The following is a 25424-nucleotide window of genomic DNA, read 5'->3' as shown; positions in this document are numbered from 1 at the left end:
CTCGGGCCTATTCTTACCCCGGACCCGCAGGGGGACAGGATGTGTGTACCACAATAAGACAAGCAAATGTTTTGAAACACAGTTAGTGTCTCATTAGTACTGAATGGGTCACCATAAATTAGATTTTAATGTTGAAGACATGAAAACAGCAGGTTTACCTTCTGCAACACCACTTCTTGTATGAAACATTTTAAGTAAACAGTAAAAGCAGTGGGCTGAACATCATTTGCCACAATAAAACTTGGCACAAGATATATGACACCATACCACGTCAAATATCTCACCTGAAAAACAGCAAGAAAGTGCTAACAAAATGCTATAACATTTACTGATCCAATATTATCTTCTCCCATAGCTAAACTGTGAGCTGTTTACAAACATTACTCAGATTGGTTTGAGGCTCAACCATCACCACCACCTTCGGTTACAGGAGTAGTTTAAGTAAATCCAAAGTAAACAAACTTAATGTCAAGCTTGGAGCCTTGGGTCTAAAAGAGACAAACTTATAATTCCTGGATGTGACAGTGTAAAGGTACTTGACATGGGAAAATTAGATAAATAATATTTGTCATAAAGTGAGAAAGTATATTTCTAATGAGAGAAATGCCATTGATATCCTTTCACCTTGAATTTAAATTCCACTCTTGAACCTTTATTTTATTTCCCTCACGGCTTCTTCGATGTCTAGATTGAACAGTAGGGGTGAAAGACTGCATCCCTGTCTTACACCCTTTTTAATTTGAGCACTTTGTTAAATTATGTTTAAATTGACATTTTGTAAAATTGTTAAAACACTTATGATGTAAATTTTAATTTAAAGGAATGCAGTGTTTTACTATGCCATCTTCAGGCCCCTGACCAACGTATAGGAAGAATCTACCTCTGTTGTGATCAAAACACAAGCCAGCAATAGAGGTGTTAGTATATACTTGCTACAGTGATCACTCCGACTATCAACTGCCAGTGATGCATAGAGAGTGAGTGAGTAATTCGGATGAAGGTCTTCCTGGTCAATCCATTTTCCATATTTAGAGATGGCAGATTTTGCAAGCCATCTTTCGAAACACTGCTTATAACAAATGAAGTGTCCTCTGCATACATGACAGCATCTACTTTAGACATATCTTTTACATCTAAAATAAAGATTAGCCAGCTAAGTACTGATCTTTAAGGTACTCCATATTTAACAAATTCAAAATCTCGATAGACTTCTATGATGCATTGTTCAAATTTTATGAAAAGGATAGTCGCTATATTGTTACATTCCATCTGGGATTTTCCACAGTTTGTTCAAATTTATTGTTATTTCTGTACACTGTTCTCCATTTTCCATTAACAATATTATGATATCAGTCCGATTATGCCTTACACCACAACACTTACACTTATTATCAAATAAGCTGTTGCTTACACAATCAAAGGCTTTTGAAAGGTCAAGAAACATATCACAAACTCTTGTTGGTCTAGTGCTTTAGTTACATACACTGTGAATTCAGCTATTACTGTGTAGCTGAATCCTTCCTAAACTCATGCAGCACATCATTAAGAGTCCCACATTTTTCTATAAAATTTGCTACTCTCTCTTTAATTACACTTTCCACTATTTTAGACGATGCAGGTGTAGTAATTATTGGCTGATAATTTCCTGGATCTTCCTTGTTGCCTCCTTTGAAAACTTTGTTGTTTTCAATCTAGAGACTGGTTTGATGCAGCTCTCTATGCTACTCTATCCTGTGCTGCACCTCCCAGTACCTACTGCAACCTACATCCTTCTGAATCTGCTTATTGTATTCACCCCTTGGTCTCCCTCTGATTTTTACCCTCCATGCTGCCCCCCAATACTAAATTGGTGATCCTTGATGCCTCAGAACATGTCCTACCAACCGACCCCTTCTTCGAGTCAAGTTGTGCCAATAACTCCTCTTCTCCCCAATTCTATTCAATACCTCCTCATTAGTTATGTGATCTACCCATCTAATCTTAAGCATTCTTCTGTAGCACCACATTTTGAAAGCTTCTATTCTCTTCTAGTCTAAACTATTTATCGTCCATGTTTCACTTCCATACATGGCTACACTCCATACAAACACTACCAGAAACTACTTCCTGACAAATCTATACTCGATGTTAACAAATTTCTCTTCTTCAGAAACGCTTTCCTTGCCATTGCCAATCTATGTTTTATATCCTCTCTACTTCAACTATCATCAGTTATTTTGCTCCCCAAACAGCAAAACTCATCTACTACTTTAAGTGTCATTTCCTAATCTAAACCCCTCAGCATCACCTGATTTAATTTGACTACATTCCATTACCTTTGTTTTGCTTTTGTTGATGTCCATCTTATATCCTCCTTTCAAGGAAGGCACTGTCCATTCCATTCAACTGCTCTTCCAGGTCCTTTGCTGTCTCTGACAGAATTACAATGTCATCAGCAAACCTCAATGTTTTTATTTCTTCTCCATGGATTTTAATACCTAAGCCGAATTTTTCTTTTGTTTCCTTCACTGCTTGCTCAATATACAGATTGAATAACATCGGGGATAGGCTACAACCTTGTCTCACTCCCTTCCCAACCACTGCTTCCCTTTCATGCCCCTCAAATCGTAACTGCCATTTGGTTTCTGTGCAAATTGTAAATAGTCTTTCGCTCCCTGTAATTGCCCCCTGCCACTTTCAGAATCTGAAAGAGTATTCCAGTCAACACTGTCAAAAGTTTTCTCAAAGTCTACAATTCCAGAAATGTAGGTTTGCCTTTTCTTAATCTATCTTAAGATAAGTCATAGGGTCAGTATTGCCTCATGTTTCCAACATTTCGACAAAATCCAAACTTATCTTCCCCAAGGTCAGCATCTACCAGTTTTTCCATCCATCTGTACAGAATTCATGTTAGTATTTTGCAGCCGTGACTTATTGAACTGATAGTTCGATAATTTTCACACCTGTCAACACCTGCTTTCTTTGGGATTGGAATTATATTCTTCTTGAAGTCTGAGGGTATTTCGCTCATCTCCTACATCTTGCTCACCAGATGGTAGAGTTTTTCCAGGGCTGGCTCTCCCAAGGCTATCAGTAGTTCTAATGGAATGTTGTCTACTCATGGGGCCTTGTTTCAACTTAGGTCTTTCAGTGCTCTGTCAAACTCTTCACACAGTATCATATCTCCCATTTCATCCTCATCTACATCCTCTTCCATTTCCATAATATTGTCCTCAAGTACATCGCCCTCGTATAGACCTTGTAAGTACTCCTTCCACTTTTCTGCTTTCCCTTCTTTGCTTAGAACTAGGTTTCCATATTCATAGAAGTGGCTCTCTTTTCTCCAAAGGTCTCTAATTTTCCTGTAGGCAGTATCTATCATACCCCTAGTGTTATAAACCTCTACATCCTTACATGTGGCCTCTAGCCATCCCTGCTTAGCCATTTTGCACTTGCTGTCTATCTCATTTTTGAGATGTTTGTATTCCCTTTTGCCTGCTTAATTTGCTGCATTTTTATATCTTCTCCTTTCATCAATTAAATTCAATATTTCTTCTGTTACTCGAGGATTTCTTCTAGTCCTTTTTTTTACCTACTTGATCCTCTGCTGTCTTCACTACTTCATTCCTCAAAGCTACCCATTCTTTTACTGTATATCTTTCCCCCATTCTTGTCAATCATTCCCTAATGCTCTCCCTGAAACTCTCTACAACCTCTGGTTCTGTTAGTTTATCCAGGTCCCATCTCCTTGAATTCCCACCTTTTTGTAGTTTCTTGTTTTAATGTACAGCTCAAAACCGATAGATTGTGGTCAGAGTCCACGTCTGCACCTGGAAATGTCTTACATTTAAAACCTGTTCCTAAATGTCTGTCTTACCAATATATAATCTATCTGAAACTTTCCAATATCTACAGGCTTCTTCCATGTATACAACCTTCTTTCATGATTGTTGAACCAAGTGTTAGCTATGATTAAGTTATGCTTTGTGCAAAATTCTCCCAGGCAGCTTCGTCTTTCATTCCTTATACCCATTCAATATTTACGTACTACATTTCCTTCTTTTCCTTCTCCTACTATCGCATTCCAATCACCCATGACTATTAAATTTTCGTCTCCCTTCACCATCTGAATAATTTCTTTTATCACATCATACATTTCATCAATCTCTTTGTCATCTGCAGAGCTATCTGGCTTGTACTACTATGGTAGGCGTGGGCTACAATAATTAGTTCACTATGCTGTTCGTAGTAGCTTACCTGTGTTCCTATTTTTTTTATTCATTATTAAGCCTGCTCCTGCATTACCCCTCTTTGATTTTGTATTTATAATCCTGTATTCACCTGACCAGGAGTCTTGTTCCTCCTGCCACCAAACTTCACTAATTACCACTATAACTTTAACCTATCCATTTCCCTTTCTAAATTTTTTAACCTACCTGCCCATTAAGGGATCTGACATTCCACACTCCAATACGTAGAATGCCAGTTTTGTTTCTCCTGATAAGTAAGTCCGCCTGAGTAGTTCTCGTCCAGAGATCCAAATGGGGGACAATTTTACCTCCGGAATGCTTTACCAAAGAGGACGCCATCATCATTTAACCATACAGTAAAGCTGCATGCCCTCCGGAAAAATTATGGCTTTCGTTTCCCCCTGCTTTCAGTCATTCATGGTACCAGCACAGCAACGCCATTTTGGTTGATGTTACAATGACAGACTAGTCATTCATCCAGACTGTTGCCCCTGCAGCTACTGAAAAGGCTGCTGCCCTCTTCAGGAACCACACGTTTCTCTGGCCTCTCAAGAGATACCCCTCCATTGTGGTTGCACCTACGGTACAGCTATCTGTATCGCTGAGGCACGCAAGCCTCCCCAGCAACAGCAAGGTCCATGGTTCATGGGGGCATTTGAAAATAGGGATGACTTTAATCATTTTTAAAAAAAGTTGGAATTATTCCTTCTTCTATGGCTAAGTTTATGATAAAAGTCGCAGGATTTACCACCAACTGCATGTGTAATATCTGTTTTCTCACAATCTAGAGAGGCACCTTAAATACTCTTTGGTGGGCAAGAAAGTCTTAGGAATACTACTTGCTTTTGGAAGGATCATATTGTTGCTGTATTCATCTCTGCGTCACCTTCTACAATTTTTACTCCAACACTTCTCTCCAATAAACTGGCGATCCCCTTATGTCTTAGAATGTGTCTAACAACAAATCCCTTCTCTTAGTCACATTGTGCCACAAATTTCTTGTCTCTTCATTTCTATTCAGTAACACCTCATCAGTTACATGATATACCCATCTACTTTTCATGATTCTTCTGTAGTACTATTTCAAAAGCTTCTATTCTCTCCTTGTCTGAACTGTTTATTGTCCACATTTCACTTCCATGCAAAGCTACACTCCACACAAATACCATCAGAAAAAGACCTCGTAACACTTGAATCTACATTCAACATTAAACTTCTCTTCTTCAGCAACACTTTTCTTGCCATTGCCAGTCTGCATTTTATACCTTCTCTACATCGGCAGACACATTATTTTAGTGCCAACTTTAACTATCTCAGCACCTCCCGGCTAATTTGACTACATTCCATTATCCTTGTTATGCTTCTGTTAATGTTCATCTTATATCTTCCTTTCAAGACTGTTCATTCTGTTCAACTGCTCTTCCGTGTCTTTTACTATGTATGACAAACATGTTAAACCTCAAATATTTTATTTCTTCTCAGTGAACTTTAATTCCCACTCCAAATTTTTCTTTGCTTTTTGTAAGTGCTGGCTCAATGTACAGATCAAACAACATCGAGAATAGGTTACAACTCCATCTCACTCCCTTCGCAATCACTGCTTGCCTTTCATGACCTTGACTCTTAACTACACTACTGGACAATAAAATTGCTACATCACGAAGATGACGTGCTACAGAGGCGAAATTTAACCGACAGGAAGAAGATGCTGAGATATGCAAATGATTAGCTTTTCACAGCATTTACACAAGGTTGGCGACGGTGGCAACATCTACAATGTGCTGACATGAGGAAAGTTTCCAACCGATTTCTCATACACAAGCAGCAGTTGACCGGCGTTGCCTGGTGAAACGTTGTTGTGATGCCTCGTTTAACGAGGAGAAATGCGTACCATCACGTTTCCGACTTTGATGAAGGTCGGATTGTAGCCTATCGCGATTGCGGTTTATCGTATCGCGACATTGCTGCTTGTGTTGGTCGAGCTCCAAGGACTGTTAGTAGAATATGGAATCGGGAGGGTGATACGGAATGCCGTGCTGGATCCCAGCGGCACGTTGTCTTGTCCGCATGGCTGTAACAGATCGTGCAGCCACGTCTCGATCCCTGAGTCAACAGATGGGGACGTCTGCAAGACAACAACCATCTGCACGAACAGTTCGATGACATTTGTAGCAGCATGGACTATCAGCTCGGAGACAACAGCTCCGGTTACCTCTTGATGCTGCATCACAGACAGGAGCGCCTGCGATGGTGTACTCAATGACAAACCTGGGTGCACAACTGGTGAAACAACATTTTCTCGGATGAATCCAGGTTCTGTTTACAGCATCATGATGGTCGCATCCGTGTCTGGCGACATCGCGGTGAATGCACATGGAAGTGTGTATTCGTCATCGCCATACTGGCGTATCATCCATCGTGATGGTATGGGGTGCCACTGGTTACACATCTGGGTCACCTCTTGTTCGCATTGATGGCACTTTGAACAGTGGACGGTACATTTCAGATGTGTTATGACCCGTGGCTCTACCCTTCATTCGATCCCTGCAAAACCCTACATTTCAGCAGGATAATACACGACCGCATGTTGCAGGTCCTGTACGGGCCTTTCTGGATACAGAAAATGTTCGACTGCTGCCCTGGGTACCACATTCTCCAGATCTCTCACCAATTGAAAACGTCTTGCCAATGGTGGCCGAGCAACTGGCTCGTCACAATACGCCAGTCACTACTCTTGATGAACTGTGGTATCGTGTTGAAGCTGCATGGGCAGCTGTACCTGTACACGCCATACAAGCTATGTTTGACTCAATGCCCAGGCGTATCACGGCCGTTATTACGGCCAGAGGTGGTTGTTCTGGGTACTGATTTCTCAGGATCTACGCACCCAAATTGCGTGAAAAAGTAGTCACATGTCAGTTCTAATATAATATATTTGTCCAATGAATACCCGTTTATCACCTGCATTTCTTCTTGGTGTAACAATTATAATGGCCAGTAGTGTACTATCTACATCTACATCCATACTCCGCAAACCACCTGACGCTGTGTGGCGGAGGGTACCTTGAGTACCTCTATCGGTTCTCCCTTCTACTCCAGTCTCTTATTGTTCGTGGAAAGAAAGATTGTTGGTATGCCTTTGTGCGGGCTGTAACCTCTTTGATTTTATCCTCATGGTCTCTTCCCAAGATATACTGCTTGAATCCTCGGTGAAGTATGTTCTCTAAACTTCAACAAAAGCCCGTACTGAGCTACTGAGTGTCTCTCTTGCAGAGTCATCCACTGGAGTTTATAATCTCTGTAACGCTTTCCCTATTACTAAATGATCCTGTAACTAAGCGCGCTGCTCTCCATTGGATCTTATCTCTCTCTTCTATCAACCCTGTCTCGTATGGATCCCACACCGGTTAGTAATATTCAAGCAGTGGGCAACCAAGTGTACTGTAACCTACTTCCTTTGTTTGTGGACTGCATTTTCTTAGGATTCTTCCAATGAACCTAAGTTTGGCATCTGCTTTACCTACCATTAATTTTATATGGTCATTCCATTTTAAATCAATCTTAATGCCTACTCCCAGACAATTTATGGAATTAACTGCTTCCAGTTGCTGACCTGCTATGTTGTAGCTAAATGATAAAGTGTCTTTCTCTGTATTCGCAGCACATTACACTTGTCTACATTGAGATTTAATTGCCATTCCCTGCACCATGCGTCAATACGTTGCAGATCCTCCTGCATTTCAGTACAATTTTCCATTGTTACACCCTCTCGATGTACTACAGCATCATCCGCAAAAAGCCTCATATATAATTTTTTGTGAATAGCAACGGTCCTACGAAACTCCCCTGTGGCACACCTGAAATCACTCTTACTTCGGAAGACTTCTCTCCATTGAGAATGACATGCTGCGTTCTATTATCTAGGAACTCTTCAATCCAATCACACAATTGGCCTGATAGTCCATATGCTCTTATTTTGTTCATTAAATGACTGTGGAGAACTGTATCAAATGCCTTGACTTCTGCAAGAAACACGCCATCTACCTGGGAACCCGTATCTATGGCCCTCTGAGCCTCGTGGACGAATAGTGCGAGCTGGGTTTCACACAATCATCTTTTTCAAAATCCATGCTGATTCCTACAGAGTAGATTTCTAGTCTCCAGAAAAGTCATTATACTTTAATATAATATGTGTTCCAAAAGTCTACAACTGTTCGACGTTAGAGATATAGGTCTATAGTTCTGCACATCTGTTCGATGTCCCTTCTTGAAAATGGCGATGACCTGCGCCCTTTTCCCATCTTTTGGAATTTTCCGCTCTTCTAGAGACCTACGGTACACCGCTGCAAGAAGAGAGCAAGTTTCTTCACGTACTCTGTGTAAAATCGAACTGGTATCCCATCAGGTCCAGCTGCCTTTCATCTTTGGAGCAATTTTAATTGTTTTTCTATCCCCCTGTCATCTATGCAACAATCTAGAGAAGGAACTACAGTGCAGTCTTCCTCTGTGAAACAGCTTTGGAGAAAGACATTTAGTATTTCGGCCTTTAGTCTGTCATACTCTGTTTCAATAGCATTTTGGTCACAGAGTGTCTGGACATTTCGTTTTGATCCACCTAGCACTTTGATGTAAGACCTAATTTTCCACTTTTGAATTCGTTGAACGCCTCTCGCATAGCCCTCCTCACACTACATTTCGCTTCGTGTAATTTTTGTTTATCTGCAAGGCTTTGGCTACGTTTATGTTTGCTGTGAAGTTCCCTTAGTTTCCGTAGCAGTTTTCTAACTTAGTTGTTGTAGCACAGTGGCTTTTTTCCATCTCTTACGATCTTGCTTGGCACATACTTATCTAATGCATATTGTATAATGGTTTTGAACTTTGTCCACTGATCCTCAACACTATCTGTACTCGAGATAAAACTTTTGTGGTGAGTCATCAAGTACTCTGAAATCTTGCTTTTTGTCATTTTTGCTGAACAGAAAAATCTTCCTACCTTTTTTAATATTTCTATTTATGGCCGAAATCATCAATGCAGTAACCGCTTTATGATCGCTGATTCCCTGTTCTGCATAACTGTTTCAAATAGTTCGGGTCTGTTTGTCACCAGAAGGTCTAATATGTTATGGACATGAGTCGGTTCTCTGTTTAACTGCTCAAGGTAGTTTTCAGATAATGCACTTAAAAAAATTTCACCGGATTCTTTGTCCCTGCCACCCATTATAAACATTTGAGTCTCCCAGTCTGCATCTGGTAAATTAAAATCTCCTCCCAAAACTATAACATGGTCAGGAAATCTACTCGAAATATTTTCCAAATTTTCCTTCAGGTGTTCTGCCACAACAGCTGCTGAGCCAGGGGGCCTATAGAAACATCCAATTACCATGTCTGAGCCTGCTTTAACCGTGACCTCCATGCAAATTATTTCACATCTCTGTCAATTTCCTTCGACACTATTGCACTTGTTATTGCTATAAACACATCTCCCCCTTCTTCACTGTCCAGCCTGTCCCTGTGATATACATTCCAATCTGAGCTTAGAATTTCATTACTGTTTATATCTGGTTTCAGCCAACATTCCGTCCCTAGTACGATGTGGGCATTGTTACCGTTTATTAACGGGAGCAGTTCTGGGACCTTTCTATAGATGCTCCTGCAGTTTACTATTACCACATTAATACTGGCATTCCCTGTTGTGTTTTGCCTACTGCTACCTTGTCGCGTCTCAGGAGGCGTCTTGTCGGGCCTAGGGAGGGAATTCTCTAACCTAAAAAACCCACATGTGCACTCCACACGTACTCTACTACCCTTGTAGCTGCTTCCTGGGTGTAGTGTATGCTTCACCTATTCATGGGTACCCTACATTTCTCCACCCGATAGCGCAGGTTGAGAAATTTGCACCCCGACCACAATTGGTTCTGGGAACGACACTACAAATAGTTAGCTCAGATTCCACCTCACGAGCAAGGCTTTCTGCCTTCATCAACTCCGCCAACCGCCTGTATGAACTGAGGATGACCTCTGAACCCAGATGGCAGGAGTCATTGGTAGTGACAAGAGCAACAATTTGCAGTCGGGTGCACCCAGTGCCACATCTCAGATGATATCTCCCCAGCAAGAAGATAGAGTGAACATTGGCCTTCTTCCCTGACCTTTCCGCTATTTCCCTAAGGGGCTCCTTCACCCACCTTCCATTGGAGCTCCCAATCACTATTAAACCCCTCCCCCCGTGTGCCTGCTCAGACCTTGCTGAAAGAGCAGCCACATGTCCACTCACAGACAGAGCAGGCGACACCACACCGCCAGCCTCCACATTGACCCTCTGCCTCGTGCGATGCGAACGCTGTGGAACTCGCCACTCCCCTTGGGGAGAGGGTGGTCCAACCGCACCTGGTTCCCATGAAGATGTCTCGACAGCAGGGACCGCGGGAGAAGCATGTAACACCTGGGGTGTACCATGCGATGCACCACACTCCCCACTGCTGCTACACTCTGAGGCAGCAGCCTGAAGACTGCTGACCGTGGCCATCAGCATGTCTCTATACAAGTTGTATTTTACCCCCGCTATATTCAAAATTCACATTATCTATTCTGATATAAATAAATATGACAACAGAAATACCAGGGTGGGATATGTAATGGGTGTAGAGACAGATAGAACTTGCCACATAGTTGAGGCAATGAGCAGTCAATACTTGTGCATTCTCTATTAGTTAGCTCCAAAGGAGGACACTGAAAGCTTAATAATACAAGGTGAGGCAAAAAGGTGTTGACATTAAATAGATGTTCTCTTGTTTTTATTTTTGCAGATTAAATGACCGTGTCCCAATATTCCATATAGGAACAAAGAAAGATAGCTGCCTGGATGGACATCTTTCAGTCTGCAAGCATCGTACAAGAAAAATTCGAGGCCTGGACTGGACTGGACTGGCTTTCATCATTGCACCTGACAATCTGTAGAATCTACGAGAAGTTTGTAATGATGGGGTCTGTTCAAGACAATTGCAAGGGGAACAGTGGTAGAAAGATCTGTCTGAACTGAAACGAATATCGTGCCAGGCCAGGAAGTGACTGTAGCCATCCCAAACAAGGCCTCATGCAGCCTCTCTAGAGATTAACATGTCTTGAAGGTCAGGGATTAGAATTTTGCACTGTGATGTAGGAATGAAGCCATACCACTCACAGATTGTGCAGCAGCTCACAAACGTGGACAAGCAAGCACGTGTGAGTTCTGAATAAATTATCTTGGAAATGGTGCACATGGAGCCTGACATTCTGTTCATGTTATCTGATGCAGCAACATTCCATATCAGTTGTCATGTGAACAAGCACAACTGTGTCATCTGGGTGACCAAGCATCCTCTAGAAGTTCCAGAGCACATGCGGGATTCCCCGCAAGTGAACATTTGGTGTGCAGTGAGCAAATCTGGAGTGATTAGACCCTTCTTTTTTGAAGAACAGACCATCAGGGGAAAGAATTACTTTGCTACGATCAGCATGTTTCAGGAGGAGAACACGCCACTTCCCATTCTCCAGTGAGGGTACGTTCAAGATGACACACCTACCCATTGCAGTCAGACGATTTGGAAGTACTTGAACATTCAGTTAACACTGGATTGGTAGAGGTGGTCCTCTCCCATGGCCAGCATGTTTACCTAACCTGATGCCATGTAATTTTTGGCTGTGGGGCATGTCACTGACCGTGTCTATGCCAGCAAACCTAGCAAATTGGACAACTTGAAGCACCTCATCACTTAGGTCATCACTTCTATCCTTGCCCACATGGCCCACTGGGCTTTACAATCAACAATGGACAGATTCTATATGTGCACTGAGTGGGATGGGTACCAAATTGAAAGCATGTAACCAAATCTTTGACTTGTAATTTCACGTGATTGTACACCCATTTAATGTTAACATTTTTTGCTTCACCCTGTACTTACTGTCTTGCTTACATACTTATCAACCGCTTAACACCCTTACTATACAGAGAGTTGTCAGTACTACCATCATTACTGTTATAAATAAATGTTCAAAAGAGTTACAGTTGAGTTTGTAAAAATGTATTTCAGGCACAGAGTGAAGCAATTTGTCTATTTCCATATTACGCACATTAATTTTTGTTACCACCACCACCACCACCACCACCACCACCACCAATAATAATAATAATAATAATAATAATGCAGAAAAGCTCATTTCTAAAACACTGCAAGACTGGACACAAGAAAAGACAAACTGTAATAAAATTATATGGTACTAACAGCTGGGATATCCCATCTGGGGTTGACCTATTTAACACCTTTTTGGCAACTTGTGCAACACCAGTACCCCCATTTAAAAAAAAAAAAAAAATCACCAACCCATCCGGGAATTTACCCTGGGAACCTATGATCTAGAGGCCATGGCACTAACCACCAGACCATGAGCTGTGGGAAAGGTGTGTTAATATGAGTTTTCCCTGAAAATGTGGGTGAGAGTTGAGGAAGGCAGGACAGGTGATTCCGTTTGTACTTCTGCAAAGCTTAATTTCTGGATTAATTGAAATCTCACACTAAATAAAGTGAATAAATTTACTGGATGCCTACACTGAAGTTACAAGAATTATTGAGTACTAACAACAAACTAGTTACTCACCTTCAAAGGGTTATTTATTATATTCAGTTCCACCATTCTTCTGGATCTCACAAACTGCAATTACTAACAAGTATCTGAAATTCTGAATAAGATAAACAAACTGTTATATGACAAAGTATATATAGGGACACACACACACACACACACACACACACACACACACACACACACACACACACAGAATGTAAATCTATGTGTAACTAATTTTATGATTCACTTCACATCACGCCAAAAATCCATTTGAGTGAACATCCTGACAAGCACCTAAAAAGTAGAAACTCATTTCCATAATTACCTGAAATTTTTTTTTATTCCAAAAACCTGTAAATGTAGTTTTAATAAAGAAGTGTTTCAACAGACCTAACACACCAGAAACACTGAATACCTCACTAACATCTGTCACATATCTTAACTCACACGAAGTATAACCAATTCCACTGTTACAAATAAAATGAATCATTTTAACTATACTTAGGGTGAACTGTAAAAAAAAACAGTTATATACAGCTTACATTTCCTTCATAGGGCAGGAAATCCTCAGCTAGGTTAGTGGCAATACTCACTTCAGAGATGGTCAGTTTAAGCCATATCCAGTACCAATATGAAAACAAGTTTCTCTTTTGGATTTGATGATGCACTTTTCAGCAATCTGGCCAACTATGATGTTACATCAAATACCTCACAGTTAAAATTAGAATACAGAAACAGATTGTACCCGTCAGAAGAGCAGTGTTATGGGAACAGATACTAGAACATAACAAGCATTATGTATTCATACTTGGGCCCCTTGCCATTTCTATATGACTTTGGGTGCAATTCACAGATACTTTAACAACTGATATGGCCTTATCTTGTGGCAAAGAACCTACTCAGAGAATTCTTGTAGCAAATGTTTTATTCAGTATAACAGAACAGAGAACATTGGTTCAAAGAATAGAACATGAAAAAGATTATGATAACTATTGAAGATCTTATGTAGTCTTGGTGATACTGGGTTCTTGAATACATAGGAATTGTGAAATATTGTGTGTGTGTGTGTGTGTGTGTGTGTGTGTGTGTGTGTGTGTGTGTGTGTGTGTGTGTATATAAACATACCTCTTTAAAAAATGAAAACATATAACAACATGCTCATGTGCGTTCTCTCTCTCTCTCTCTCTCTCTCTCTCTCTCTCTCTCTCTCTCTCTCTCTCTCTCTCTCTCTCGTGTACCATTCACCCTTTCATTGCCACATGCCACATCAATTACAGAATTTTTATTATTTTATTCTATGTCTATCTCTAATAGTATCATTGACTGGTACATGATTATCACTTTGTAAGAAACAGTAAAATTTGAAGAGGTTTGGTATTTCAACAAAGAATAGAATCTGCATTAAATTCTGCACTGCTATAGGTGTACCATTATTATTATTATTATTTTTAGTTTTTCCACAAGGAAATTTTCAATTCGTTTCATGTTATTCACAACCAAAAATCACACAGTCTCTCTCCCCCCCTCTTCTCCAAACACATGAAGGAGTAAAAAAAAAAAAAAAAAAAAAAAAAAAAAAAACACATCTGTTATTTCACTTTTTAGTATTGATTTGGCATAAATTTTAAAGAGCTTGTAAGGAGTGAATGTGCTGCACTGTTATCTGTCAGAGTAATACAGCCTAGTGAACTCACACACATACTCCTTTTTTATTTTTTACAATTTATGTTTATGTATACGCATAACGCTTTGCTTGTGTCTTATGATTTTTGTCACAAACAAAGCAATAAATTTTAAAAAGTCTGAAGAAATTAGTGCAAATCATTCAATTGTACCATGTAAAATGATTTAATTAAATTTTATATAGATCACTGACCGCTACCTCTTTTCCCATACTGAAATACTTTGAGAAATTGTAAGGGCACATTGTAGTTCTATCACCCCATATTATTTCTGATCAATATTTTATCAGATCTCCAGAGAGATTTAAGCTCTGGGATGATTCACTATTCCACATGTAAAAAGAATGAGTGCTTTTCATATTCATAAATACCAGTTTTCCATAGCTGAACACCAAGAGAAATTATTTTTTAACACACACTTTGAAATACTGCAGAAAACAGCTTCAGGACCAAACTGTGTGAATCTGAATGCACTCTGCAAGTTTGAAAAAACACCTGCTAACAAGATCATACTTGCACTGTCCTAAGTCGTGTATGGGCTATTAACAACAGTTTCAATTAAAGCAATCCACTCACTGTAATACCTACAATAATTGACGATTTGCTAGTTTACACTTCTAAATTATATAATACACTTTATTAGAGGAAAATATACTTCAAACCCAAAAGTAGTTAAGGAAATGAGTGTGATAATAGCTTTAATAATTTACATTTTGCTTCTGTCACAATGTGGGTGAAAGTTACGCAGTAGAACCCCTTGCATTTTTCACAGTTTATGTTCAATATATGTGAATGATCTACATTAAAACACTCATTGCATAACTGTCCATTTCTTAATATATTCTTTTGGAATTTAGCTTGCAGTTTTAATTTTTAAGATGAAAATCTGGCAAAACGCATTGAAATATGGAGTGAACTTAAACATTAGGCTATGCTACAGATTGAACTGTTTCTATCCCCTTTATGTGGCATTCACATTTGTTGGCTTTGCCTGCTCACAACCAAATTATCACCTTTCTACCTAACCTAGACCTCAGGCGACACTAAGGACCAGTGTTGCCACAACCACGATTTCTGAGAGGGTGAGTGGTCCAATATCACACACACACCAGCATGTGTTCATTAAGAAAATCATTTATTAACAAAGTAAAGTCAGAATTATAGGAATAAAGAAAGGAAAAAACTTATTTTGCTTGGATATAACATCTCAAAACAAGACTTAAATATTTCATAAATTATTTAAATTCTCTTAGCATCAATGAAGTAATTAATGGAGATACAGTTGCAAAAAATACTGAAGTCCTCTTCTGACATGAACTTGTAAACACGTATCACCTTCAGTGCTGCAACTACTGGTACACAGCATTTTCGCTCAAAGACAAAAACAACAAAGCTGATGTACAGAGCTGATTATGGAGAAGTAGTTACAAAATTACTCCTGGTCTACAACAGAATTATGGATAGCTAATGGCACATTGGACAGATCTAGATCTACAAAGAATAAGATCAATTTTTTCTTCCCAGTGAAAAGACAAACGACATGGACTATAGATCATGAAGAATTCACAACTTTTAAGCTGTTACATATTAAAATTTTGCTGAACACACACTTCAGATATTACCACAGAAATGAATACATCATTCATTACATTCAAATGTCTTTCTTTTGCATACAACACACCACATAAAACTCTTCTTAGTATAAACAACAAATATACTGGTGGCCTAACATGAGAATCAATAGCCAAATTCCTCAATACTGAATTGTTGCTTAGTTCGGCGGACGGCAGTGGGGAGAGGGGGGATGGCATATCAGTAGCAAAGCAGTGTGGAGATGAATTACAGCTGAAAGACAAATACGAGTCTTCACTAACAGTTAAAACACGAACAGATAGCTAAAGCATCAACGGTATCTTGAGTGCACCGAGTTATATTTGCATCACAACGTAACAAGCTACATTACTGATATTGGTACCTGGTCCAGATGTAGCTAGCAGATGCTCTTCTTTTACAAAACAGATAAATAGTTGTAAATCAGGACAACTACGTTCACTGGATGTGAAAATTTGGGACAATACATTTATCTGAGGACGCCTATTAATGATACTTAAAACTGTAACTGGGTTAAAAATGTGACAACACAACTGAAAAATTAACTCGGAAGGGGGAGGCAGGGGGGCGGCGGCAAAATGAACTTCTTTTAAACTAAAGTAGGTGTTACGTAACTTTTCAACAGGGCCACAGATCAAATCGGAGAATACTACGGTTTCTGTATCTATAAGCCAATTACAGGTTTATATCACTTCATATTTCGTCATCACACGTCCCATAAACAGTTTTCACGTTAACTCTGAATTCCAAAAATAAGTAAAAACTTACTTCTCTTCAAGAGCTTGACAAGTCACTATATCTGCTGATGATATCTCATTTAAATCAATACCGTCGTCTCACTGACGCAACGGGGAAAATGAAGCTAACACGTTGAGCATTTAACTTATCACGATACGTACACAAACATCCCCACGCGACGATGACAGTTCTGCCGCACCAGAGTTATTTTATTTTGTTTGTGCTTGTCACGTGCATTTCTTCTGGTCTCATAGTGTAGCTTGTGAAACATCTGTGGAAAGCCGTCAATGTGTGTAGAAAAATGCAGCCAGGACGATCTTTTTACGCCCCTGTCCACTTAATAATAATCAGTCTTGTGTAAATGTTAGTTAAGAATTACATTTCCTAATCAGAGTTTTATTTTACAAATTCGCAACAAAGTGCCAGAGTTGCAAGCGCTCAAAAAAGCAATAAAGCTCACATAATACAACGTACAGAAAGCTGTATAAAACCTAAAATTGATAGAAGTGAGAGTTTTGGGGGAAATTTTTGTGTATGCCGAAGGGGTACGCTAACGTGATATGGATAGGCTTAATTTGTCCCAGCAAAAAGAAGCTCAAATCCACCGAGGTGGAAACTTAAGCTGCATGCGCGATGGTCTGGACAAGACAAAGTACCAAGGATAGACATAAGCTTACAATTGCATCTCTTTATTGACCACCAGAATCACGTACAGATGCAACTGAAAAACTTAGAGAAAACCTCAGTAATTTAGTATGCGTGTTCCCTTACCATACTAATCAAGTTCTGAAGGAAATTGGTTTCAACCGTTGCAGTGTTCAGGGTCTCAGAAACTAATTAAATCTACTGGCTTTAAACACTGGTCATAATGGTTTCTCAATATATGGAGTTTCTGCTGGGATATTGAATATTTTCTTCAAAAATGAGAATATTGGGTATAGAGGAATGTTATATACGAGTCACCGGTTTTGACCAGTGATATAGGAAACGTATGACAAACGCCGCAAATATAGCGATGTAATGTGATGATATAGGCGAGTTTTTCAAAGCAATGAAGCTACTGATCAGGCCGTCAGGACAACCAGGTTTTGTTAAAGGCCCGTCCACACGCAACGATCTGTCTGCGCAAATGTCTGCGCACATCACATCTGCGCAGATAGATCGTTGCGTGTGGACAGAAGATTTGCACCAACCTGAGGTGTGTGCAAACCTGCAAGTTGGAGTTGGAGGTTTGAGCGAAACCTCTCCAATCTGTGGGTTCAAACCACATCTGCGCAGACAAGTTGGAGTGTGTGGACAGGAGATCGCCGCAAATCTGGCGCGAAACAGCTGTTTGCTCAGTCTAGTGTTTGTATTTGTGTACATAGGGCATTAAAATGGCTGATACTCGTCAGTGTTCTCGAGAGTTTGTAAGTGAATTCATTGAAATATATAGAAACCACCCATGTTTGTGGAAGATTAAAAGTAAAGAATATAGTGACCGAGACAAAAAGACAGCAGCATACAATGCTCTAATTGAAAAATTGCGGGCAGTTAATGCCTGGGCAAACAGAGAAACGGTAATTAAAAAAAAAATTCGTTGCGAACTGGCGAAATTATTTGCGGATGGATGTCGAAACTTACAATTATCTCTTAAAGCTTGTAACCCTTCGTATTATGAGAAAAAATACTCGTATGAGAAGGGCAATTTCTCCTCATGAACGGCTGGCGGTAACATTAAGATTCCTAGCAACAGGAAGGAGCTACAAGGATTTGGAATTTTCAATTGCAATATCGAAACAAGCGTTGAGTAAAATAATACCCAACACATGTGAAGCTACTTACGCTGTCCTGAAGGATGAGTTCATGAAGGCAAGTCAAGTAAATTAAGTCTGTCAGCAAACTGTTCACCGAAAAGAGTTACCCAAAGTTCAGAAATCTAGAAGATCTGGAGTAAGAGTAGATCAAGTATACCAGCCAACGTTATGGTATTTTGATCTGCTTGGCTTTCTTAGTGATCAAGAAACGCCAAGACGAAGCAGGAGTACAACTGAAGATGAAATTGGAGTGTCAATGTGCCAGTAAATGGAACACGAGGTAATGTAAAACAAAACAGGTTCGCCCTGCAACTCTCGCAGTAAATGTACATGAGAAAACTGCTTTCGCCTTAGCAACCACTGTCTACACCATTGTGACTGCCTTCTCTGTTTCCTGCGGTTGGTCTGAATGTTCTTTGCAACACAAGTAGCGAACACAGACCACAACAGTACGTCCTCCATTTCTATATTTCAAAGTAACTGAATTAAATTTTTGACGTTTACGGGGAGCGTAGTCGCTTGCCACGGATATTTCTTTTCTACACCGACAGGTGGCGGGCGAGTAGTAGATTGCGGTTTGCGTCGTGTAAACACACCACATTTGCAGCGATCTTTTGCATGTACAGACATCTGCGCCAATGTCTGTGCAGACAGATCGTTGCGTGTGGACCGGGCTTAATATCACCTTCGTTGGCTTTGCCGATTCACAACCAAACTGTCACCTTCCTATCTAACCTAGACCTCGGGCAAAGCTACAAACAATCTGCTTCCACAACCAATTTCTTTTGCTTTGTATTCAAAGGCTTCGCCAATTAGCAACAAAACTGTTTATATATATAGCCAAAGAGGATGGAGAATATAAGCAACACAACATGTTTACATGTATAGTTTGTAAGTTTTCCATGTAATCTAAAAGCCAAGGTCTATAAGAGGAGTCTTATGATTCATGTAATTAGTATTGTGTTCATAAGTCTCTGTCGAAATATGTAATTTTTTCAGAAAGCATAAAGTGACCTTGATAATTGCATCTCTATATATATCCATTGTTTATAAGAACCATAAAGCAGGGTTTCCTTGCACCACTTTTGGACAGTTTTTTGAACAGTCTTTTAATGCATAGTAGTTTTGTAAAACGACTTTGAAAAAGAGGTTAGTCTGTTCTATAAAATGCAAAAAACCATCTACTACCAGTAACATACAAAGACATCAAAGATGTGTTTTTAATATTTAACAATATTTTACAAATTGGAACAAGGTAGCCCCTAGAGTGGGTTACTTTGCTCCGCTTAATATAAACATTATTTTAAGACAGGATAATAGCTTGAGGCAATGGTATTGTATTACCTTATAGAGCCATAGTAAATCAACATTTCTGTATTTTTTGGTATTAAAGGGACAGAACTAATAAAACTCCAGGGCAGCGCAATATTTTTTTATTTAAGATGCAAGTAAGTATCAGGCATGAGCAAAATTTAGATTTGTTTTGTTATCAAAGAACTGTCCAATGTTTCATTAGGTATGCTGGCGTGTCAAAATGTCAGTGACTATACCAGGAAAATATTTTCATCAACTTTGACCAGCCCTGTAATGGAGAAAATGCTTCTTTTACTTAACTGTTTTGAGGGGTTTGTACCTTCAATTAAATCATCCCATTTGTGAAAAAGGTACATCTTTATTTACAGGTCATTTCCAGATGTTCAGAAATGGCAGTATTTATGGACGCACCATCTTCAATAAAACTTTCAATAACACCAGGGTAATGTTTATTTTTCACACTGTGCAACCACAAACACAACAATCTGCTTGTTGATTGGTTTCAGTTCTTCACGTGGTTTCGACAGGTCCTCTTCATTCTCAGCAGATGCCGCTAACACTTTCATTTGATTCCTTCTGTGTGATTCTCGATCTTTGTTCAACCTTTTGTCAAGAACTGGTTCTTCTATTAAGTCTTCATCACTAGAATAACCAGGTACTGCTAGAATTTTGTCTTCTTAAGTTGTATGCTAGTAACTGCCACTGGTTTAGAAGCATTGTGTGGCACTTCAAGCACGTGTTCCATTTCTTATGGACTCCAGGCATTCTATCAGATTTTCAGTGTTGTAAACTGCATATAGGCAAAATCCTAACCACTTGTACGATACTATAACAACATAAATGACTTAGTTGTATTCATTTTCAACTAATAAGATTCCTGCCAACATGAATGAGGTAAAACGAAGTTGTGAAAGTACTGTGGAGCTACTTTGATCCACTTTATCAGTGGAGCATAGTTGCCCCATTTTCCCAGAAAGTAACATTCACAGCTGCTTTCATTCAGACAGTCATCAATAACTTGTTGATTACAAGTTTGTGGGTATAATTTAGATAATAAATAATTTACACTTATAAATGAACGTCATTTGACTTCTGTTTAAAATGTTTTCTGGTAGCAAAACACCACTTTTTCGTGACAAAAATTATCTCAAAAATACGCTAGTATAGAGATGATTGGCAGAAAAAACCCAAGATAGCAAGTGGTAGAATAACTCAACATATGATCTAATAGAAACTGTCAAGTGTTGGGCAGAATCAAAACTGTTCCCAAACGTTTATTAGAATATGTGCTAGACAGGACTGAATCTTTTTTCAGAGTTGGAGCAAAGTTACCCACTAGGGGCAAAGTAGCCAAACTTTATGGTAGTTATTTTAAGATTAGTAAGCATGTCTTCTGCAGATGTAGACCAGTGTAACTCCATGCAACATGCAGAAAGAAACTATATGTATATCACTGTTTTTAGATGGTTATATTAAGATAATCATTTCTTTTATTGACATATTCATATTAGTGTGTGATTTCGAAACTTATTATTTTGTAATTTTTTAAACTCCATGTAAACATCAAGTGTCCAAAACCAATGTACTGAATGGTCCACAGATAAATAAGACTATTACTTTCTCTAGGTTGCCTTATGTAATTCAGTGACAAATAGTGTGCATTTCTGTCTATCTGGACTTTTCTATGTATATTTTATTTATTTTCTGTTAGTCTTGTGTAATGTACAGTACCTCTGTTATATGTAATTCATGTATGTATGTATGTATAGTGATGAAATCCATACCAAGAAATTTTTTCTAGAGATGAATGAATAAATAAGTAAGCAAATATACTCTTCTACATTACGATTCCTCTGAAACAAAGCAAAAATTATCTATATTTTTGCTGATTTTAATGTTCACTTTCTGAGTGCAAATAGCAGTGGGACTGAACTTTCGCACTTAGTGAATACATATAATCTCATTGCTTTTGTTGATTTTACCTCAGCGGTCACAGATAACTGTAAATCTCTCACTGACATTTACATTAACATGACCAGAAGCCCTAACATAACAGTAAAGAAAATTTTAAACTTTTCTTTGCCCATGATAACCAATTACTTATAATCAGAAGTCTTACCACACATACCAAAATCAATGTATGTAGTACCATTACAGAAAAACTTATAGGCTTCAGAAATTCCTTACAGAACATAAACTTGGATCCAATCTATAATGTTGAAAATGTAGATATTAAGTTTAATCTATTTTTCCGAGATTTTATGTTCTTGTTTCAATCATTCCTAAAAAAAAAACGGTTCATGAAAACTACTGAGTACCCATGGATAAATGTTAGATTACACAAGGGATCAAAACTTTGCATAAATGGAGATGAGAGCTGTTTGCTTCATTTTGATAATCCAATGTCCTGGAGAGAAAAGCACACTACCATACTGCAGTATCCTAAAAATGGTTCTGAAAAAAACAGAGAGTTTGACTATTAAGTATGGAATTGATGCTTCCAATAACAACATGAAGACCATATGGGATATAATAAAAAAAGAGAAAGAAGAAAAATTTCACCAGACTCCAACATTGGGGAATCAAACATGATGGGATGGTTTCCAATACATCTGAAAAAGTAGCAGAGATTTTCAACAATCATGTCCCATCAGATATATCCCCAAACTGAACGTAGGGGCTCTGTTTATGAGGAAATGGCTCTGCTTCAAAATGCAGGTATCTCAAATTTTAACCAGTTGTAGATGTCTACTCTCACTTTGAATAAAACTGAAACGGTATTAGTGAAATGAGAAATAAAAACTCCACTGATAGTGATGAAATATCCATAAAAATTCTTAATTGCTGCTATTATCCTACAAATGGGATAGTGTGCCATGTCTTTAACAAACAACTACAACAAGGAACTGTTCTAGATACTCATTAATATGTCATTGTTAAAAGTATTTGTAAAAATGGTGATAAAGTTGAAGTAGGTATTTATTGTCCAGTTTTCCTCCTAAGAAGCTACTCAAAAATTCTAGAAGAGCTTTCTCTTAGAAGGCTTTTAAACCATCTCAGCAACTCCATCTTACTGAACAAAAAGCCATTTGGCTTCCGGCTGGGTACTGCTGACCAAATCTTAGATTTCATTAAGAGAAAAATATTTTTTACTTAATTTTTTTGTGATGTGTGCACATTCTTCGACTATGTCAACTATGATATTCGTTTAAGAAATGTGTTTTATGAGACAGGTGGAGCGACCAGCATGTGGATGAAATACTTCCTGAATGACATGACAGATTACACAAGGGATCAAAACTATGCGTAAATGGAGATGAGAGCTCTTTGCTTCATTTTGATAATCCAATGTCCTGCAGAGAAAAGCACACTACCACACAGCACTATCCTAAAAATGGTTCTGAAAAAAAAACAGAGAGTATGACTATTAAGTCTTGAATTGATACTTCCAATAACAACATGAAGACCATATGGGGTATAATAAAAAAGAGAAAGAAGAGAAATTTCACCAGACTCCAACATTGGGGAATCAAACATGATGGGATCGTTTTCAAAACATCTGAAAACGTAGCAGAGATTTTCAACAATCATGTCCCATCAGATATATCCCCAAACTGAACGTATGGGCTCTTTTACTGAATGTTAGATTTGTTGACTATCTCGTATGGAATACCTGCAGGATGTAAGTGGGGCACTGTCAAGTGTAAAGTCTCACAGGGCTCCGTGCTTGATCCCCATCTTTGCTAACGACCTTCCAATGTGTACGAGCTTTGAGATAAATTTTCCACTTTTTGCAGATGACAAGACTATCGTGGTTAACAAAGAAGGTAACTGTAATCTGGCTGTGTCTGGTATAAGGAAGTAAAAAAAACTGTGCCCTGGTTTGGATGAAATGAGGTGTAGAAGTAATCAGCTTTCCACGAAATCGGACTCTTCGGCCTTTAGGAAGACGATAGTACACGATAAAAATCTCAAATCCAAATTGAAAAAAAAGAATAAGACCCGAATATTTCGAAAAATCATATATCAGCGAACACAGTGACACTATGAACACCGAAGTGTGACTCGCATTTCGTCACTTCTTTTATTAATCATAAGTTGTCCATCAGACACAAATCTAAGCAGCAGAGGAGAGTGAACAGTGGTCGCGAACAGAGCTCATCGTTCTTATCGGTGCTGGAGAGTGTAAACACTGGAAGTCATGCATTTCAGACTATATTCCGTATTTCTACTTGTTTAGGATGTTCATACAAACTGATTTTTAATGTGGTACTCAAATGAAGATAGGGAAACACTCCCAATAGATACTGGTTAAATGGTAGCAGCTGGAATTGCAGCATTTTATACTGACTCCACTTGCGTGTATAGGAATTACATCCCTGTAAAACAAAAAATCAATCAGGTTGGCCATAACTTCCAAATCAACCAGAATGTAAAGAAGCCTAACATGCATTTCCGTTACCAGACACAGAATTAGTTTCAGCAACTGCTATAGCTCCACAGGTGCAGCACAATGACTGGAAACTATCAGTGGTGGCAACAAAAAACACAACAGCAGCAGCGTATACGTCTAGAGCTACTGCCACCCCATCACGAAGAGTTTCATCAGCCCATGTGCCCCCAGTGGGAGCTACAACAGCAGCAGTGGGAGCAGGGCATGAATGTGTCGACACTGTTGGTCACAGGAGTCTGCATAAAATTTGACTTGAGTTTATTGAGCCATACTGCCAACAGCTTGTTACAATTATAATATCACATATGCAGAAAAATTACAAAATCTATAGTTGATTTAAAATTATTTTACAGCGTCTAAGGTAGGTACAATATTTATGTCTTATGAACATTCACTTATCAACTACAGACAAAACAGAATATAAAAAAGAACTCAACAGAGATTGGAAAACGTACACTTGAAGATTAGAGTATTTATACAACCACAGGTAGTACACAAAATTCCATTTACAGTCATTACTACAGGAAAACAGCATGTTGCTTACATCTCCTTCTTCTTTCTTCTGACAGTCGCAGAAAGTGTTACCCCTGATGACTATGAGATGTAAATGGGAAGGAGTTGACCGATGGTTAGGATGCGTTCACAAAAAGGTTGCTACCAGTTTTTTGCTCACCTGAAATTATCGAAACTAGGGAGTGATTATAATTACTGATTGGAACACAGCATATTATTGACGTTTATGGCAGATTGAAAGGCGCCAGTCCTCTGTCCATGCTACCTTGGCCAGTTTCTGCATTCATAACTTGAAATCAGATGTTATTAGATTGAAGTTCACTATGGGACCAACTGGTCGACCTTTTCATTGTAAAAGAATCGTGAGCTGGCCCCATGAAATGGAGATACTCATACCTCTTCCGTTATTTAGCAATGATTATTGTATAATTTCCAGTAACTGAATATTCATTCCACTTTTCCACTTTTGGTTTTCAGTAACCTT

The 25424-nt window shown here is 38.9% G+C and overlaps 1 protein-coding gene across 3 annotated transcripts in view; it reads right to left on the bottom strand.

Annotated features, from left to right (window-relative positions):
• Positions 1-17112, bottom strand: part of LOC126469847 (type-1 angiotensin II receptor-associated protein) — a 93166-nt gene extending 76054 nt beyond the window's left edge. Inside the window, exons 1-2 of one of the 3 annotated variants that reach the window (XM_050097147.1) lie at positions 16895-17112; positions 12864-12945 (exon numbers count right to left, since the gene is read on the bottom strand). In XM_050097147.1, the coding sequence (XP_049953104.1) occupies positions 12864-12899 (36 nt within the window). In that variant the 5' untranslated portion in view covers positions 12900-12945; positions 16895-17112. The remainder of the gene's footprint in view (positions 1-12863; positions 12946-16894) is intronic. The other 2 variants (XM_050097146.1, XM_050097145.1) reach the window with 2 other exon arrangements.
• Between the last annotated feature and the right edge of the window lie 8312 nt (positions 17113-25424).

This window comes from Schistocerca serialis, chromosome 3, assembly GCF_023864345.2.
Source record: "Schistocerca serialis cubense isolate TAMUIC-IGC-003099 chromosome 3, iqSchSeri2.2, whole genome shotgun sequence".
Taxonomy (NCBI): Eukaryota; Metazoa; Arthropoda; class Insecta; order Orthoptera; family Acrididae; genus Schistocerca; species Schistocerca serialis.
Note: the sequence above shows the minus strand (reverse complement) of the source record. Positions and strands in the feature narration are given on the sequence as shown.